This window comes from Peromyscus californicus, unplaced genomic scaffold (assembly GCF_007827085.1).
Source record: "Peromyscus californicus insignis strain IS unplaced genomic scaffold, ASM782708v3 Scaffold_4__1_contigs__length_199733344, whole genome shotgun sequence".
Lineage (NCBI taxonomy): Eukaryota > Metazoa > Chordata > Mammalia > Rodentia > Cricetidae > Peromyscus > Peromyscus californicus.
Window position 1 is genome coordinate 188,567,607 of NW_026294562.1, and position 20,886 is coordinate 188,588,492.

Below are 20,886 nucleotides of genomic sequence, written 5' to 3' on the forward strand. Positions count from 1 at the left end.
TTTAAAACTAGTAATTATCTTTTTTAAAAATCATGAACCTTAAATCGAATTTCCTTTGCTTAGCCCTTTTCCTCACCCTTAACAACAACTTGTAACCAACCCCCCGAAACAATCAAAATTATCCCAGACCCAAAACCCATTAAAAGACCCAAAAACCACCCACCCCACACCACCTCTTTGGGAATGTGGGTGTCGTATTCTAAAAATTTACTTCCTGCTGGGTATGAGCGAAGGTATCTTTATTATGAAAAGAAAAATTTTGGGTAAATTGTCAGATTCTAGGAAAGGTAACTATATCCTTTGTTATCCAGTCTGTGTATAATGCCAAAGTTCAGGGTTTATCTCCATTCCTTATTCAAGTAGGCTTTGAAACTGGATTATCTCAGATAGCCCACTCAAAATTGCTCTGAGCACTTTGTAGTCTAAAGCTGATCTGTAGATGATGTTTGTCAGCTTAGTGGTATTATTATTGTCCATGTGGAATTGTTGTTGTTGTGGGGTCCCATCTTCCTGGAGACTTCAGTTGATGTTAGGTCCAGCCGTGGTTTCCTGCAGAAAACTGATAAGAGACTTGAACACAAAGACATGTATAGGCAGCTAATTGAAGCCTTTTTTCTAGAATTAGTTAGTACTCTATATGACCATTAATATCTTAACAAAGTTTAAAATGTATATATATATATATATATAAATCTTGTAAATTTTGATATAAAATTCATACATTAAGAAAAGATTAAGGAATCAGAATAGAATCAAAGAATTGAGATTAGTAGTAATAGAATAGTCCCTTAATTAGTTTTTTCTCCTGTCCCATGTCAGAAGATGACTCTTTCTTCTGGCATGATACAGGGAGTTTGCATTTTCCTTTTAACAACATGCTTGAGTTTAAAGAAGGAGAGAGCCACTGTCCAACTCCAAAGTCAGCTTTAAATTTTAATTGAACTGGGATTACAAGAAGACCAATAGTGTTAAATTTCTTTAGAGAAGAGCAGAGACAAACATTTAGGAAGACTTATGAAATTTGATAGATGATATACCAATAGACCATTTTACTCTTTTTCCTGAGACAGATGATTTGTCCTTTTTCTTCAGTTGTCTCATTTGTCCAGTGTTCTTCAGATTCCTTAGCCTTCATTCTCCTAAAAGACAAAAAAAAAAAACCCTTTCCCCAAGACTAATTTTGGGGAGGTTCCCTTTTGGCAAGTTATATCTGATTAAATGAAAATGCATGTGTTAATAGTATAAGTTAGTTTAAATTGGATGGTCATGCTGGTTGATGAATTATCATCGCCTCTAATTAAGATGTCTCTCTTGTTCAAATCGAACCTTTACCAATTATGATGGTATCCACAGCTTGTCTTCTCCTGTAGAAACAAAAGCAAAACCTCATTCCCAATGTAACACATATCCTGGTTTCCATTCTGAGGTCAGTACTTCCTTAAAGTATATAGGCTGATTTAATTCTGTAGTTTTTTTTTTTCTATTATCGAATGTCTCTCAGCAGCTGTTGTTCCTTTCTCATTAGCATTGAGAAAATTCTAAGTTAATAGAGCATTATGCAGTCTATTTCTAGGGGGTTTTGTTACCCCTTTCTGTTTATTTAGCATATCCTTTAGAGTTCTGTTTGGTCTTTCTATAACGGCTTGACCTGTAGGATTATGTGGTATACCTGTAATATGCTTTATATTGTAATAAGCAAAAACCTGTTTCATTTTAACAGAGACATAGGCTGGAGGATTGTCAGTTTTAATTTGTGCAGGTATAATCATGATGGCCATAACATCTAGCAAATGAGTGATTACAGAATCAGCTTTTTCAGAACTCAAAGCAGGTGCCCATTGAAATCCTGCATATGTATCAATGATATGGTGTACATATTTCAATTTTCCACATTCTGCAAAGTGAAACACATCTATCTCCAATATTCCACTCCTCTGAGTACCCTTTGGGTTACATCCTGCTGGTAATGGCTTCTGATTGTAAAAGGAACAATTAGGACATTTCCTTACAATTTCCTTGGCTTGTTGCCAGGTTATGGAAAAATCCCTTTTTTTAAATTTTGCAATACAATTCAGTTCTACATCTCAGCCATGGATTCCCTTCTTCTTCCCCCTCCTGTCCCCCTCACCTTCCCCTCACCCCCCCATTCCAATCTCCTCCAGGGCAAAGCCTTCCCCACAGACTGAGATCACCCTGGTAGACTCAGTCCAGGTAGGTCCAGTCCCCTCCTCCCAGGCCGAGGCAAGCAATCCTGCATAGGCACCAGGTTTCAAACAGCCAACTCATGCAATGAGCACAGGACCCGGTCCCACTGCCTGGATGCCTCCCAAACAGATCAAGCCAATCAACTGTCTCACCCATTCAGAGGGCCTGATCCAGTGGGGACCCCTCAGCCATTGGTTCATAGTTCATGTGTTTCCATTCATTTGGCTATTTGTCCCTGTGCTTTATCCAACCTTGGTCTCAACAATTCTCGCTCATATAAACCCTCCTCATTCTTGCTAATTGGACTCCCAGAGATCCACCCAGGGCCTAGTCATGCATCTCTGCATCCAGATCCCTCAGTAGTTGGATGAGGTTTCTAGCATGGCAATTAGGGTGTTTGGCCATCCCATCACAAGAGTAGGTCAGTTCAGGCTGTCTCTTGACCATTGCCAGTAGTCTGTTGTGTGGGTATCATTGTGGATTTCTGTGGGCCTCTCTAGCACTTTGCTTCTTCCAATTCTCATGTGGTCTTCATTTACCATGGTCTCCTATTCCTTGTTCTCCCTCTCTGTTGTTGATCCAGCTGGGATCTCCCGCTCCCCCAAGCTCTCTTTCCCTCGACCCTCGCCTTTCACTACCCCCACTCATGTCCAGGCTGTTCATGTAGATCTCATTCAATTTCTCTGTCATTGGGCGATCCCCGTGTCTTACCTGGGGTCCTGTTTTCCAGGTAGCCTCCCTGATGATATGAGTAGCAGACAAGTCATCCTTGTTCCACATCAAGTATCCTGCTATGAGTGAGTACATACCATGTTTGTCTTTCTGAGTCTGGGTTACCTCACTCAGGATGATTTTTTCTAGATCCATCCATTTGTCTGCAAACCTCATGATGTCATTGTTTTTCTCTGCTGAGTAGTATTCCATTGTGTATATGCACCACATTTTGTTTATCCATTCTTCAGTTGAAGGGCATCTAGGTTGTTTCCATGTTCTGGCTATTACAAACAATGCTGATATGAACATAGCTGAACAAGTGCTCTTATGGTGTGGTTGAGCATTCCTTGGGTATATGCCCAAGAGTGGTATAGCTGGATCTTGGGGGAGATGGATTCCCAATTTTCTAAGAAAGCGCCATATTGATTTCCAAAGTGGTTGTACAAGCTTGCATTCCCACCAGCAGTGGAGGAGAGTTCCCCTAGCTCCACATCCTCTCCAGCATAGGTGTCTTCAGTGTTTTTGATCTTAGCCATTCTGACAGGCATAAGGTGGTATCTCAGAGTTGTTTTGATTTGCATTTCCCTGATGATTAGGGATGTTGAACAATTCCTTAAATGTCTTTCAGCCATTTGAGTTTCCTCTGTTGAGAATTCTCTGTTTAGTTCTATACCCCATTTCTTAATTGGACTGTTGGGCATTTTGATGTCTAATTTCTTGAGTTCATTATATATTCTGGATATCAGTCCTCTGTCAGATGTGGGGTTGGTGAAGATCTTTTCCCATTCTGTAGGCTGTCACTTTGCCTTGTTGACCGTATCCTTTGCTCTACAAAAGCTTCTCAGTTTCAAGAGGTCCCATTGATTGATTGTTTCTCTCAGTGTCTGTGCTACTGGTGTTCTATTTAGGAAGTGGTCTCCTATGTCAATGCGTTCAAGACTATTTCCTACTTTCTCTTTTAGCAGGTTCAGAGTAGCTGGATTTATGTTGAGGTCCTTGATCCACTTGGACTTAAGTTTTGTGCACGGTGATAGATATGGATCTATTTGCAACCTTCTACATGTTGATATCCAGTTTTGCCAGCACCATTTGTTGAAGATGCTTTCTTTTTTCCATTGTGCACTTTTGGCTTCTTTGTCAAAAATTATATGTTCATAGGTGTCCGGATTAATGTCAGGGTCTTCAATTCGATTCCATTGGTCCACATGTTGGTTTTTATGCCAGTACCAAGCTGTTTTTATTACTGTAGCTCTATAGTAGTGCTTGAAGTCAGGGATCGTGATGCCTCCAGAGGTTGTGTTATTGTACAGGATTCCTTTGGCTATCCTGGGTTTTTTGTTTTTCCATATGAAGTTGAGTATTATTCTTTCCAGGTCTGTGAAGAATTGTGTTGGTATTTTGATGGGGATTGCATTGAATCTGTAGATTGCTTTTGGTAAGATTGCCATTTTTACTATGTTAGTCCTGCCTATCCATGAGCATGGGAGATCTTTCCATTTTCTGACATCTTCTTCAATTTTTTTGGAAAAATCCTTTTTTAAACCATTACTATTGACATGATTTTTTGTGAAGTTCTGAGTCCCCCAGCACATTTCCTATCAATAATTTATCAGTCTCATCATTACCTTGTGCTAGAGGGCCTGGCAGACCGGTATGGGATCGGATGTGAGTTATGTATAAAGGATTACTCCTTTTCCTGATTGTATCTTGTAATTGAATAAATAGTGAATATAATTCTGATGCATCAGGGATATATGCTGCAGCCTTGCATACCGGACTATGATGTAAAGCACTCTACAGGGTTTATAGAGTATATTTGGTAAATGACATGTGCTCTGAATCCAAGTACTTCCATTGCCTCATTATAGACAAGGTGATAGCTGCCAATATGCAAAGGGTCTTTCAGACACATGGGTGTTAGATTTCAAACTGCCTGATAGACATGAGCTTGTCCTTGGAAATAGCCATTTGGAGAGACCCATTGTATTGTATAATTAGTATCCTACAATATAGAAGATTTAATAGAGAACACTTGTCATGTTGTGTTCTAATATTCCCTGGGCAGCAGTGCAAGAATGTCCAGATGGGCAGAAACTGTAGACCCAACAGATTTATGTCAGTCTCAGATCACAACATCTACAGCTGGACATATTCAGGCTGGCATAGCAGGTACTGAAATACCGTTTTAATGGGAAATTCAGATAGTCCATCTGTACAGGTTCCTCAAAGATGCCTAATGTAGTCACTATTCTCTCCCTGAATATTCAACAGCACAGATTCTCTCAACTTCTTGAACCCTTACCTGGAAGTATCTCCACTGGATAGCTTTCATGTTGCCAGAAGATAGTATGTTGGTTTGTGGGGAAAAAAGACATCATTGCTCTTATCTGTTACTGGATCCTTTATACTTCAATCCTGACCTGCCAAGGAAGATGTGCCCATTGGGGCAATGGTGAATTGATGGCTATGAGAAGGCTGAATGCTTCCTGAAAGATTTTAGACTGATTTTACAGGAGTAATTTTCATGCCTGTCCCTGTCATCTTGGACAAAAGACTGTGGCTTGGTAATTCATAGCCTTAAGGTCAAACCTGCTACTGATATTTTGTTTTGTTATTATGTTGCCAAATTGCATTCTGGGTATTATGTTTATACCAATATACTCAGACTGCTCTCAATCTTCATCAGAGAATCTTTTTGCCATGGACAACAGTCAATTGAGAGATGCATAACCACTCAGAGTGCTGAGAGTCAGAGGCTGTGAGTGCTAACCACTGAATGGGATATCTGTTCCATACTCCTTTCTCCCCTGCTTCTATACACAGTTTTACAATAAAGTTTACTTTTACACTACTAATAAAAATTGAACTTTATTGATGTATATTCAATGTATAGCATAAGACTGCTTTTGTTATGTGTAACACATCTTATGTTCATAATCACTCATAAATATGTCTAACACATCTAAAATTTCCTGCTTTATACTTCTTAGTAATGTTGGTATATTAAGTCTGTAAAAATTACTTTTCTAAACCTGGGGACAGACTACCTGAAAGAACAATATGCCAGGTGTTTTCTTTTGCTCTTATTTGAAGCCTGCTGAGAAGCTGGCTTATTCTCTGAGCCCTTCTTCAGGTTTCATGCAGCTTGTGTCCTAGAATCCTGGCTAAGAGGATAAAGGATTGAAGAAAGAACAAACTCACAGACACACATACAGTGAATTTTAGATTAGGTGGTGTCACTTATACAGCTACCACTGCAGTCTGGAACCTCATCATATTCACTAAGTACAACCCATGGCAAAATGTGGCTTTTCTGTATGTGAGCAGTCACAGACTGTTAACCTCTGGGCTGAGAAAGCCTACTTGTCAGTCTTCTCACATGCAGATCATTTATGAATAAACACTCAGAATCTGAAGGGAAGATTTGCCAGTCCTTTTGATCCTGGTACATATAGGTAATGGCTCTGCCAATTTATCATGTGCCAATTGGTTATAGAATAGTAGGACCAACATAGATTTTGAGTTGCTGAGTAATACTTAAAGAAATGCTCAACATACTTTACAATCAGTGAAATAAAAATGACTCATAAACTCTGTCTTATACATGTCAGAATGGCTAAGATCAGTAACACAAGTGACATCTCATGCTGGGGAGGATGTAGAGCAAGGAAACACTCCTCCACTGCTGGTGGGAGTTCCAACTTGTGCATCCACTATTGAAATAAATATGTTGGATTTTTAGTAAATTGGCAATGTATCTACCTCAAGACCATAACACTCCTGGGCATGTACCCAAAGATATTCCATCCCACAACAAGGACACTTGCTCAACTATATTCATAGCAGCTTCATTAATAGTGGCCAGAAGCTGGAAACAACCTGGATGTCACCCAACTAAAGATGGAATAAAGAAAGTGTTTTACATTTACACAGTGGAGAATTACTCTACTGTTAGAAACTGTGACATCATGGCATTTGCAGGCACTTTGAAAAAAAGTGTCCTTGAAAGAAATCATCCTGAGTGAGGTAACACAGACCCAGAAAGAATAATGTAGTATTTACTTACTTCTGAATGAATATTAGCTGTAAATAAAAGACAATCAGGCTACTATCCACAGACTCAGAGAGGCTAAGGAACAAGTTGGTCATATTGGAGACAGAAGGAACTCCCTTGGAAGAGGAAACAGAATAGATTTCCTGTGTGGTTTGCCAGTGAGTAGACTTTGGAAATTTAGGGATCAAGTTGTGGGGAAGAAGAAAGAAAATGTTGAGAGAAATAATTGGAATTAAGGGGTGCCTTTCAGAGGTGGTAATCTAGTGCCACAGAAAGACCATGGAATCTGCCAGAGTAACCCTAGCAAAGACCACTAGTAGTGAGGGATATGGAGCCTGAACAGGCCTTCTACTGTAACCAAGAAAATCCTTAACTACAGAGATTGGGACATCAATCCAGCCACAAAACCTGCCTGCACAATGTTCTGTGATCAGAGCCTAGCAGTATTTACATCAATGAGACCAGAGAGACTTCATTCAGCAACTGATGTGAGCAGGTGCAGAGTCCCATACCCAAATATTAGGTGGAGGTCTCTGGGTATTCTGAGTGGGGGGAGGAAAGATTGGAAGAACCAGAGAGGTCAGGGACACCAGGAGAATAAGAACTACAGAATCAACTAACAAAGACTCATGGGGTCTTGCTGAGATCAGGGAGCCTAAATGGGTCTAAAGTAGGCCCTATGCGTATATGTTATAGCTGAGAATCTTGTTGTTTTGTGGGATTCCTAGCAGTGGAACCAGGTTTATTCTCCCTTTCTTTTTTTGAGGGGGTTGCTTCTTATGAAACCTTTTTCCTCCTACTGGGCTGCCTCATCCAACCTTTATGTGATTGTATATCACTGGGCTTTTTGTTGCTTGTTATGACATATTTGGCTGATTTCCCTGGGAAGGCTGCTTTTATTTTCTGAGTGGAGACAGTGGAAGTTGTGTCTGAAGGAGAAGAGAGGTGGGATTGAGAGACTAGGGGTAGGAAAGTGAGGGGAATTGTGGTTTGGATACAATATTTGAGAGACTAATAAAACTAAATATTTTAAATCTATTTATATTACATTATACTAAGATTTCCAATAATCTACAAAGTTCTTTGTGATTTCATGTTTTTCCTCTTGCTCATACTTCATTAGATCTTCTTCTCATATTTGACTGACTATGTTCCTCTGCTCAACACTATAAAATCATGTGTGTTATTGTTTTGAAACAATAAATAAATTGAAGAAAACCGAGAATAACATCAATATCCTGGATTGTTTGGGAGTTTATGGTCCCCAGAAGATAAGACATTATTACTAAAGATATCATATACTTGAATCATCCACCATGTAAAAATCAAGCTGCAGGTCACCTGGAAGCTTCATCCAGCTGGATGAAGTTTTCACAGTGCTGTGAACCCAGAGAGCTATAACAACAAGCCTGGTTCCAGAGGGTCATGAACATCATGGGAGTAACTCACAGTTTCATTAAGAACTGAAGGTCCACTTCACATGATGGAATCCATGTTTTGTGATATTATCAAGGACAAGAATATATGTCTAGGAGGTACACAGAAACTGTGTTGAATACACTGAATAAATATAAAGACCTTTAGTAAAAAGACAATCAAACAAAATTTTATTGATGTTGTTGTTGCTTTTCTTGGTTTGAATTTTTACAACAGGGTATTTCTGTGTAGCCTTGGCTGTCATGGGATTCACTCTGAAGACAAGGCTATCTTCAAAGTCAAAGACTTCTATGTGCCTCTGCCTCCCCTGTTCTGCGATTAAAGGCAAGCACTACCACTGCCCAGCCATAATTTTGATCCAATTAAGCAAGCTTTACTTCTGTGCACAGCAAAGCTGGTCCTGACACAGAGTCCCGTGATATGAGGTTTAGGAGAGGAGCCACAGGATAAATTTCTAGGAATGTTTTATATGTGAAAATAACAATCTTTGGGTGCCTGAGGAATTGGGCAACACAGGAACCTTGCAAGCAAAATACAGGAGCAGATAGTAGTTTAAGATTTACAGGCAGAACACCTTGTGTTTTGGGAAAGGATGGAAGTCAAGATAAAGTCAAGGTGTGGAACAAGTCAAATTTCAAAAACCAGGGAGTTAAGGTTTTAAGTAAACAGAAATGAACTTATTTTGAAATTATAACAAGACAGCTACCAATATTAAGATAGAGTCAGACTGGTTCATCACCTGGCAAAGAACCTAATTCTGCTAAAAGCACATAGTAATAAACTGGCCACTAAACTCTTATCTTTATGCTGATTTATCAGTATATTTCTCAAACCTCATTAGAAAAGATTCTTTTTTAAGTCTGTTTGGATTTACCCAGATGCCCAGATTATGCAAGGTACTGAGACTAATATATGCTGGAGGGTCCAGCTAAGAATGGGTCATCTATAGAATACCTCTTCCTCCCAAGAATCAAGGATCATCATGAAAGATGAGGCAGCAAGTGTGTTAGAACCTCTCTGGCAGTATATGGTTCCAAGGAAGCTGTTCAGACAGAACAGAGTTCTTACACAGGTTAATTTACTTTTTATAACCCTATGAACAAAATCTGCACTGATCAATCTATAAAAGTCCCTGTAAGTGGGGGTGTTCAGGAAGTCCCACTTTTAGCTGAAGAGCTAATGGCCACAGATAGTTTCTGAGAGAGGATGTGTGAGATTTCTAACTTTTAGAGACTACTCATGATTCTATAGATTTCACTCTACTGAGCACATAGTAGCATCACTAAGCAGACTTGGTGAATTTTATTTTCGGGTTTTTTTCTTGTGTTAAGGAACACAAGAAAATTGAAAGGAATTGTGGTGTGTGGATAAAAAAGGAACTGGAAGGAGATAGTCATTTTTAGACTTGACTAAAAACATATGCATGTTTAAAACACTCAAATGTTTTAAGCAATAAGTCATATAACTATTCTCAAAGTTAACTACGTTGGTTTGTGTTGGAAAAAGTCAGTGAAGTGTGGAATACAAAGAAACACAGATAATTCTCTAACTTTCTCATAAATCTGAACTCAGTTTCTTGCACCTTCTCCAGGTGCCCTGGTCAGCCTTCAGGGATCATGAAAACTCAGTGCCTCTTCAGTACACTTTATCCCTTTGGATAAAATCACAAGGAACTCTAAAGGGTCTTTGCTAATTAACAATGAGAATTTTTTCATAAATGATCTAGATTCCCAAAGCAAGTTCTGTCACTGTCATCGCCACCACAGTTGAAATGAAAATTGCAGTTCTGGAGGGAGGTGAGGTCACAAAGTCACAGAACTCTAGCCTGTTATAACTTTAGCCCAGTGATGCTTATTAATGAAAGTAGATCTGCCCAATGAACCCACCATCCTACAGAGACAAGAAGCTAGGTGAGTGCTTTCTATTTCAGTCTGAGTTGCAGAGTCAGCAAAGAAGGATGGCCTGAGTAAGTATTCCAGTCTGGTAATGGCATAGGGGATAGAAACAGATACATTGAATATACAAGGCAAAAGAATAATTGCATCAGTAAAAGATGAGGTAGACAGAATAAAGTGTTCTTAGCCTTGTCTCTGTTGTTTCTTAAAGTAACACCCCCACCAAGGGTGACTTTGTGTAACAGTAGGAAAATGCAGCCAATCTGTGAATGTGCTAAAGGGTTGTGGTAATAAGACAATATGATAATTCACCTCAGCTAACATCATATGTAGACTTTCTTTTCAGTATTATTATTTTAGTTGGATTTACCATGGTTTCATGTCTTAGTAAACATTAGAATAGAAATATAAGAAGCACACGCCCATGGGAAGTGTAGGATTTGACTAGGTTTGTGAAGTAAAAACTTCATATGTGACAATAAATTTATGATCTGCTTAGAGAAGCAAAAACTGAATCTGTATTGAATGACCATTGCTACAAAGACTGGTTTGAAGCCTCTGCCTCTTGTACTTGGAAAAGAAAAATGGAAGGGAAGGTCCAGTAAGAGTATCAGACAAAGACAGCCAGTACAAATTGTATCTTGAGTTATTTCCCCTGGTTTCATCATATTCTATTATTAAGCACAACCTAATGGCATGTCTTCACTCACAGTTTATTCTTGTTGCTAAAGGATGACAAAACTTTGTGCAAGATGTTCCACAGTTCTGTCAACTAAACTGGCACTAACATTTAGTATGTTATGTGTAACTAACATTTAGTATTCAGGCCAATATTTAAAGTTTCACATTATTCAGATTGTACTTTATTATCTCACATGCTGCTCCTCTATTTGAATGTATCATAAAAATCATTGTAGTAGATTCATCAATATAAGAATAAGCAATAAGCCAGATGTATGGTGAAAACCTTTCATCCCAGGGATTGGGAGGCAGAGGAAGGCATATCTCTGTTAATTTGAGCCCAACAGGATCTACATAGTGAGTTTGAGGGCAGCCACAGCTACATAGTGATCATGAAAAATCACACAAAAGCAGCAAGTACATGCTCACTATTAAAAGAAATATTTAGGAACTTAATATTCCTCTTGTGCTATTATTCACTAATTATATATTAGTGTTTCATGTTATATTTTGTTCAGATTAATAGTGCTCGTAATTCCTCTGTATTACCAATTATAGCCTTTACCCATGTAATGATAACAATCTATATTCTTGTGGCATCATAAACATCATGTTTTTGGGGTCCCCCAAACAGTTCAAGCTAAAGAACTGTCTTGACTATCCAGAGGGCCTAGTCCAGTCCCATGGGGGCTCCACAGCTATTGGTCCACAGTTCATGTGCTTCTACTAGTTTGGCTGGACATCTCTGTATGTTTTCCCATTGTGATCTTGACATCCCTTGATCATAGAATCCCTCCTCTCTCTCATTGATTGGATTCCTGGAGCTCAGCCTGGCACCCAGCCATGGATCTCTGCATCTGTTCATCAGTCACTGGATGAAGGCTCTATGTTGACAGTTAGGGTATTCACTAATCAGGTAACCAGAGTAGGCCAGTTCAGGAACCCTCTCGACTGTTGTTAGTAGTCTAAGTTGAGGATATCCTTGTGGATTCCTTGGAACTTCCCTAGGACCCTGTTTCTCTCTATACCCATGATGTCTTAGTTTATCATGGTATTTCTTTCCATGCTGTCCCACTCTGTCCATGTTCCAGCTTGAACCTTCCTTCTTTATGTTCTCATCCCTCATTACTTGCCATCAATTACACCTGCTCACCCCCAGTTTGCTCATGTAGATTTCATCGATTTCTCCTTTGCTGGGCTATCTTACGGTCCTCCCTGTTAGCTAGCTTCTCTGGAGGTGTGGATTATATTCTGGTTATCCTTTGCTTTACATCTAGTATCCACTTATGAGTGAGTACATACCATGATGGTCCTTTTGAGTCTGGGTTACCTCACTCAGGATAGTATTTTCTAGTTGCATCCATTTGCTTCCAAATTGCATGATATCATGTTTTTTTTCTTCTGAGTCGTATGCCATTGTGTATATGTGCCATATTTTCTTTATCTATTCTCAGTTGAGGGGTTGTTTCCAAGTTCTGGTTATTACAGATAATGCTGCTATGAACACAGTTGAGTGTCTGTCCTTGTGGTAAGATTGAGCATTCCTTGGGTATGTGCCCAAAAGTGGTACAGATGTGTCTTGAGGTAGATTGACTTCCAATTTTCTGAGAAACCTCTACACTGATTTCCAAAGTGGCTGTACAAGTTTACACTTCCACCAACAGTGGAGGAATGTTCCCCTTGCTCCACATCCTCTCCAACATAAGATGTCATCAGTGATTTTGATCATACCCATTCTGACAGGAGTGGCATGGCATCTCAGATACATTTTGATTTGCATTTCCCTGATGACTAAGCGTGTTGAGAAATTCCTTAAAAGTCTTTCAGCCATTTGAGATTCTTCTATTGAGAATTCTCTGTTTAGCTATATAGTCCATTTTTTAAATTGGATTGCTCAGTGTTTTCATTTCTAGTTTCTAGAATTCTTTATGTATTTTGTATATCAGCCCTCTGTCACTCTCTGTGATGTGGGGTGGGTGATGATCTTTTCCCATTCTGTAGGCTGTCATTTTTGTCTTACTGACCATGACCTTTGTCCTACAAAATCTCAGTTTCAGAAGGTCTGTTCATTAATTGTTCCTCTCAGTGTCTGTACTACTGGTGTTATATTTAGGAAGTAGTCTCCTGTGTCAATGTGTTCAAGACCACTTCCTACTTTCTCTTCTATCAAGTTCAGTGTAACTGGATTTATGTTGAGGTTTTTTATCCACTTGGACTTGAGTTTTGTGCATGGTTACAGATATGGATCTATTTGCAATCTTCTACATGTTGACATCCAGTTGTGTCAGCACCATTTGTTGAAGATTCCTTCTTTTTTCCATTGTACAGTTTTGGCTTCTTTGTCAAAAATTAGCTGTTCATAGGTGTGTGGGTTAATGTCAGGGTCTTATATTCATTTCCATTTATCCACATGTCAGTTTTTTATACCAGTACCAAGCTGTTTTTATTACTCAATATCTATAGCACACTTTGAGATTAGGGATTGTGATGGCTCCAGAGGTTGCTTTATTGTACAGGATTCTTTTAACTATCCTGGGTTCTCTGTTTTTCCATATATACTTGAGTACTGTTCTTTCCAACTCTGTGAAGAATTGTGTTGGGATTTTGATGGGGATGGCATTTAATCTGTAGAATGCTTTTGGTAAGATTGTCATTTTTACTATGTTAATCCTTTCTATGCATGAGCATGGGAGATCTTTCCATTTTCTGATATATTCTTCAATTTCTTTCTTCAGAGTCTTAAAGTTCTAATCATACAGGTATTTCACTTGCATGGTTAGAGTTACACCAAGATATTCTATATTATTTTTGGCTATTGTTTCTCTGATTTCTTTCTTAGCCTGATTATCATTTGGATGTAGCAGGGCTACTAATTTTTTTAGGGAATCTTTTATTCTGCCACACTACTGAAGGAGTTTATCAGCTGTAGGGTTTCCCTCACAGAATTTATGGGTCACTTATGTATACTATCATATCATCTGCAAATATTGAAAGATTGACTACTTCCTTTCCAATTTCTGTCCATCTGATCACCTTTTGTTGTCTTATTGCTCTACCTAGAACTTCAAGTACTATATTGAATATATATGTAGAGAGTGCACAGCCTTATCCTGTTCCTGATTTTCATGGAATAGCTTTGAGTTTCTCTCCATTTAATTTAATATTGGCTGTCTGCTGGCTTGCTGTAAATTGCATTTATTATGTTTAGCCATGTTCCTTGAATTCCTGATGTCTCTAGGACATTTATCATGAAGGGGTATTGGATTGTGTGGAAGGCTTTTTCAGCATCTAATGAAATGATGATTTTTTCCTTTCAGTTTTTTATATGGTGTATTACATTGACAGATTTTTGTATGTTAAACTATTCTTGCATCCCTGGGATGAAGCATTATTGATCATGGTGGATAATATGTTTAATGTGTTCTTGGATTTGATTTGCCAATATTTTGTTGAATATTTTTGCGTCAATGTTCATGAGGGAGATTAGTCTCTAATTCTCTGTCTTTGTTACATTTTTTGTGTGGTTTTGTTGTCATGGTAACTGTAGCCTCATAAAAAGAGGTTGGTAATGTTCCTTCTCTTTCTATTGTGTGGAACAATTTGAAGAGTATTGGTACTAGTTCTTCTTTGAAAATCCAGTAGAATTCTGCACTGAATCCATCTAGTCCTGGACTTTTTTTGTTTGGGAGTCTTTTAATGCCTGTTTCTATTTCCTTAGGGGTTATTGGTCAATTTAAATAGTTTATCTGGTCTTGGTTTAACTTTGTACATGGTATCTATCCAGAAAATTGTCCATTGCTTTCAGATTTTCCAATTTTGTGGAGTACAGGTTTTTGAAGTATGACCTGATGATTTTCTGGATTTCCTCATTCTCTTTTGTTATGTCTCCCTTTTCATTTCTGATTTTGTTAATTTGAGTGCTCTCTCTCTCTCTTTCTGCCTTTTTGTTAATTTGGATAATGGCTTGTCTATCTTATTGATTTTCTCAAAGAATCAACTCTTTGTTTCATTGATTCTTTCTACTCTTCTCTTTGTTTTCATTTTATTGATTTCAGCCCTCAATTTAATTATATTCTGGTGTCTGTTCCTCCTGGTTGAGTTTGCTTCTTTTTGTTCTAGAGCTTTCAGGTGTGTTGTTATGTCACTAGTGAGAGATTTCTCCATTTTCTTTATGTGGACATTTAATGCTATGAATTTTCCTTTCATTGTGTCCCATAAGCTTGTATATTTTGTACATTCATTTTCCTTGTATTCTAGGAAATCTTTAATTTCTTTAATTATTTCTTCCTTGACACATTGGTTATTTATTTAGGCATTATTCAGTTTCCCTGAGACTGTAGGCTTTCTGTAATTTTTGCTGTTGAAATCTAACTTTAAGTCATTTTGGTCTGATACAATACAGGAGGTTATTACAATTTTTTGTATCTGTTGAGATTTGCTTTGAGACCTAGCATGTGGTCGATTTTAGAGAAGGTTCCATGGGGTGCTGAGAAGAAGGTATATTCTTTTGTGTTAGGGTAGAATATTCTGTGGGTATCTATTAAGTTCATTTGAGTCATAATGTCTGTTATTTTCCTTATTTCTCTGTTAAGTTTCTGTCTCGCTGACCTGTTCTTTGATGAGAGTGGGATATTGAAGACTACCACTACTAGTGCATAGAGTTTGATGTGCAATTTAAGCTTTAGTAATATTTATTTTACAAATACAGGTGCCCTTGTATTGGGGGCATAAATGTTCAGAATTGAGACTTCATCTTGGTGGACTTTCCCTGTGATAAATATGTAATGTCCTTCCTGATATTTTTCGGTTGATTTTAGTTTGAAGTCTATTTTATTAGATATTAGGAATATAAAGCAGCTTGCTTCTTAAGTCCATTTGATTGGCAAGTCTTTTCCCAGCCTTTTATTCTGAGGCAGTGTCTCTCTCTGAAGTTGAGGTATGTTTCTTGTATGTAGCAGAAGGATGGATCCTATTTTCATATCTATTCTGTTATCTTGTGTTTTTTATAGGTGAATTGAGACCGCCAATATGAATGGATATTAATGACCAGTGATTCCTAATTCCTGTTATTTTTTGGTGGTAGTGTTGTGTGTTTCTCTTCTTTGGTATTTGTTGGTGTGGGATTATCTATTGCTTGTATTTTCATGGGTTTATCTAACTTCATTAGATTGGATTTTTCCTTCTAGTGCTTTCTTTTTTTTTTTTTTTTTTTTTTTTTGGTTTTTCAAGACAGGGATTCTCTGTGTAGCTTTGCGCCTTTCCTGGAACTCACTTGGTAGCCCAGGCTGGCCTCGAACTCACAGAGATCTGCCTGGCTCTGCCTCCTGAGTGCTGGGATTAAAAGCGTGCGCCACCACCGCCCGGCCCTTCTAGTGCTTTCTATAGCACTGGGTTTGTCAATAGTTATTGTTTAAATCTGGTTTTATCATGGAATATTTTGTTTACTTTGTCTATGGTGATTGAGGGTTTTGCTGGGTATAATAGTCTAGGTTGCTATCCATGGTCTCTTAGTGTCAGCAAAACCTCTGTACAAGACCTTTTCTCTTTCTGATTTTCCATTGAGAAGTCATGTGTTATTCTGATGGGTCTGCCTTTATATGTTACTTGGCCTTTTTCCTTTACAGCTCTTAATATGTTTTTCCTTATTCTACATGCTTAGTGGTATGATTATAATGTGATGTGTGGACTTTTTTTTGGATCCAGTCTATTTGGTGTTCTGTAAGCTTCTTGTATCTTCACTGGCATTTCCTTCTTTAGGTTGGGAAAATTTTCTTCTATGATTTTGTTGAATATATTTTCTGTGCCTTCGAGTTTGTATTCTTCTCCTTCTTCTGTTCCCATTATTCTTAAGTTTGGACTTTTGTGGTGTCACAAATGTTGGAAGTTTTGTGTTATGACTTTGTTTGCTTTAGTGCTTTCATTGACTGATAAATCTACTTCCTCTATCATATCTTCCACACCAGAGAGTCTCTCTTCCATCTCTTGCATTCTGTTTTCTTATGCTTGCATCTGTAGTTCTGTTCCTTTACTCAGCTTTTTCATTTCCAGCATTCCCTCAGGTTTTTTGTCTTCTTTATTGTCTCTATTTCACTTTTTAAATATTGAATTGTTTCCTTCACCTGTTTAATTGCCTTTTCTTGGCTTTCTTTAAGGGAGTTATTGATTTCTCTCAATTTTTTGTCTTTTCCTTGATTAATTTAGTTGAATTTTTCACTTCCTCTTTAAAGGTCTCTATCTTCTTCTTAAAGTCATATTTATGGTCATTTTCTTCTGCTTTTTCTGTGTTTGGATATTCAGGTCTTCCTGATGTAGAATCACTAGGTTCTGATGGTGACACATTGGTCTTTATGTTGTTGACTGTATTTTTGTACTGCCATCTATCTATCTCTTCCTCTACTCAGTGCAAGCAATGTTTGTGTCTGAGGGAGCCTCTCCTGGTACTTTTGATACTCTCCATCCAAAGGGAGCTCTTCTTTTTTATTTTTTATCATTTTTTTCATTTTTTATTATTAAGAAATCTTTATTCATTTTACGTACCAACCACAGATTCCCCCTTCTCCAACTTCCTGCCTCCCACCCTTCCCCCAACACACCCCAATTTCCTCTTCCTTTAAGTCAAGGTCTCCCATGGGGAGTCAGCAGAGCATGGTACATTCAGGTGAGGCAAGTCCAAGACCCTCCCTCTGCATCAAGACTTTGCAAAGTGTCAAACCTTAGGCACTGGGCTACAAAAAGCCTGCTCATGCACCAGGGATGGATCCTGATATCCCTGTCTGTGGGCTCCCAAAATAGTTCAAGCTAAACAACTGTCTTGTGTATCCAAAGGGCCTTGTCCAGTCCCATGGGAGCTCCACAGTTATTGGTCAACAGTTCATGAGTTTCTGCTAGAGCTCTTGTTCTAATCCCAGATATTGGTCCATCCAATCAGTCCTGATGGACTCTATCACTCAGGGAAACACTCTTAGTTTAAATGGCACTGGTATGTTCTGTCTCAGGGAGCAGCTGAAGTCTCAGAGGGTGAGTAGGTTTGGAAGGGGTGAGGCTTGTGGATTACAGGGTCTGGTGTGGGATGGTAGTAGTCTGACTTGTCTGCAAGAGACCTGCCTTCTGGCCTGAACCTGGGACTGCAATGGGTGGTGGTGTGGAGCACAGGGTTGTGCTCCTGGGCCCAAAGCCTAGAGGCTAGGGTGTTTGACTATGAGTACAAAGACTCACCTCTTAGGGTGGCCTCTGTCCCAGGGAGCAGTTACAGTCTCTAAAGAAGTATGTATTGCAAGTAGTAATTTATTCTGTCATTAAGATTGAGAAAGTCTTGTTATATAGCCTAGTCTGAGATGGTAGTTCTTAGATATAAGGAACTTTATGATTATATCTTCTCTGTAGGCTGTTTGAATTACTAATACTTTTCATTCATTTTGCCAGAGAAAAGGCTTTGGCCATTATCTAGAGAAAATCATTCCCAATAACAGAATGGAATTCTGGAATCTGGCTATCAGAATAATTTTTTTGTCACAGACTACAACTGGAATTCTGGGAAATTTATCTGTACTTTACTCCTATCTAGTCCGGTATGGAGAATGCAAATTAAAGCCCACAGATTTGATTCTTATGCACCTAATGACAGCCAACACCATAATCATTCTCTCTACAGGTGTGGCACACACAATGGCAACTTTTGCGTTGAAGCAGTTTTTAAATGACTTTGGATGCAGATTAATTTTGTACATTCAAAGAATTGGACGGAGTGTGTCTATTGGCACCACCTGCCTCCTGAGTGTCTTCCAAGCCATGAACATCAGTAACAAGAAATCCTGCTGTAAAGATCAAAAAGTCAAAGCTTCAAAGTACATTGGCTGCTCCATTGCCATTCTCTGGGTCTTGTATATGTTGATAAATACCATTTTCTTTGTGTATCCAATTATCAAAAGTAATATTAAAAATGTGACAAGAGAACGAGACTTTGGATACTGTTCAACTGATGAACAGGATGAAATCAAGGACTCAATCTATGTAGTATTAGTGGTGTGCCCTGAAGTCTTTTTTTCTGTTCTTATTGCCTATTCCAGTGGCTTCATGATTGTCATTCTGTACAAACACAAGCAGAAGGTTCAATATATCCGTAGCACTCATGATTCCAATAGAAACTCTCCTGAGTCAAGAGCTACAAAGAAGATCTTGATCCTGATATCTACATTTCTGGCTTTTTATACACTCTCCTCAATCTTACAAGGCTGCATTGCTCTTTTGCATAATCACAATTGGTGGCTTGTGAACATCACTTGCCTAACTTCTTTGTGTTTTCCCTGCTTTGGACCCTTTATTCTTATAAATCATCATTTCATGGTACCTAGACTCAGTTTGATCTGGATAAGGAATAAAAATTAATAATTCTTATTTTAAATATGTAAATGATATGTTTTGTGTGGTATCCGGTTGTTTACTCACCCATCACCCTCACAAAGTCAATACAGAAAGTTAAGGATCTTGTCTTTTAACTATTAATCAAAATGATGTGTCTGGAAGTTTTGTCAGATGGTTTAATTAGCAGCCTGCATGAGCTCATCCCATTGCATGAGGACCATCTCACTCTTTATCTTACACCTTCTTGGCTTCCCTTTGTCCAGCTGATGTACAAAGGAACTTGCAAAAAAAATCTCTCATAAAAGCTGCACTGCTTCTGGCTTTCATTCTGTCAGGGCATCTTGAGTACTTGGATACTTGGCAGATAGCTTGTCATCCCACAGTCTAACTGCCTAGGAAACTGAACCCATGGCTAGTCATGAAGCTTTGCTTCAGGAGGCCCTGGTTCATTCACAACTATTCTAGTCTCCATTAGTACCAGGAAACTTCTTCAGCCATAACATCCCATATACTCTACTTACAGCTCCGTGAGAGACAATCAGTTTGCTTTGCTCTGAAGCTTATCACAATAGTCCTCAGCACTGTCTCTGATAAAGTATCTTTCCTTGCCACTTAGGGAAAAAATGTGATCAATATTTTTCCCTTCATACAGAAATTGATGGGAATGAATGATGGTTTCAATATTATCTTGACATTTTTTGCCAATATCTTTTGAGAAATTTTGCATCAAAGTTCATTAGGGAGACTAGTCTGTAAATTTCCTTTGTTGTGATGTTGTTATCTGGTTTGCCATGGATGTAATGCTGGCTTCATCACAAGAGTTTAGAAGCCAATTAGTATAGTCCTTATGGAAATCAGTTTGGAAGTTCCTTAAAAAACTAAAAATAAAACAAATACTATATGACCCAGCTATTCCACTCCTGGGCAGATACCCAGAGAACTCCATATCCTTCCACAGAAATATATTTGCATCCATGTTTATTGTTGCTCTGTTTACTATAGCATAGAAATGGAGCCCTCCTCTGCTTCAGGTCATTAAAGAATATACAGCAGATGACAACCAGCATTTTATCGATTGACCTACCAAATGAATAACTCTGTGTTGGGGAGCCCCACTAGGCAAAGTCCATGGAGGAGTCCCATTAAACGTAATCCATGGGGTGATTTCACTAGGCACAGTCTATGGGGAAGTCCCTGGGGTAGGCCTATGAGGTAAAGTCTGTGAGGTGACTGGCTGTGGATACTAATTTGTAGCTAGAGTTTTCCAGTCCTGCCTGGCCTAGGGTCAGTGTCGCGTCTACCTCGACCAGCAAGGAAGACACAACACCGAGCTCTTCTTCAAGCTGTTTTTTATTCAGGACTTTTCAAAATCTGTGTCCTTTGTTCTTCTCCCCTAGGGAGAGCCCGCCCAGCCTTATATAGGTCTCAGACCACCAGCCATCATGCGCCACATGGGATTCCTGGATAGGTGCACGTATGCCTTAGCAAGCCGAAATTTAAAGCCAAGCCAAATAAGGAGTTGTTTAACATAGAGAGCAC

At 38.7% G+C, this 20,886-nt stretch overlaps 1 protein-coding gene across 1 annotated transcript; it reads left to right on the forward strand.

The window, feature by feature from the left end:
- The first annotated feature begins 18,447 nt into the window (after window positions 1-18,447).
- Window positions 18,448-19,371, forward strand: LOC128095078 (vomeronasal type-1 receptor 4-like). Its single transcript, XM_052713781.1, has one exon. The coding sequence runs from the start codon at window positions 18,457-18,459 to the stop codon at window positions 19,369-19,371; it is 915 nt and encodes a 304-aa protein (XP_052569741.1). The 5' UTR covers window positions 18,448-18,456.
- The last annotated feature ends 1,515 nt before the right edge of the window (window positions 19,372-20,886 follow it).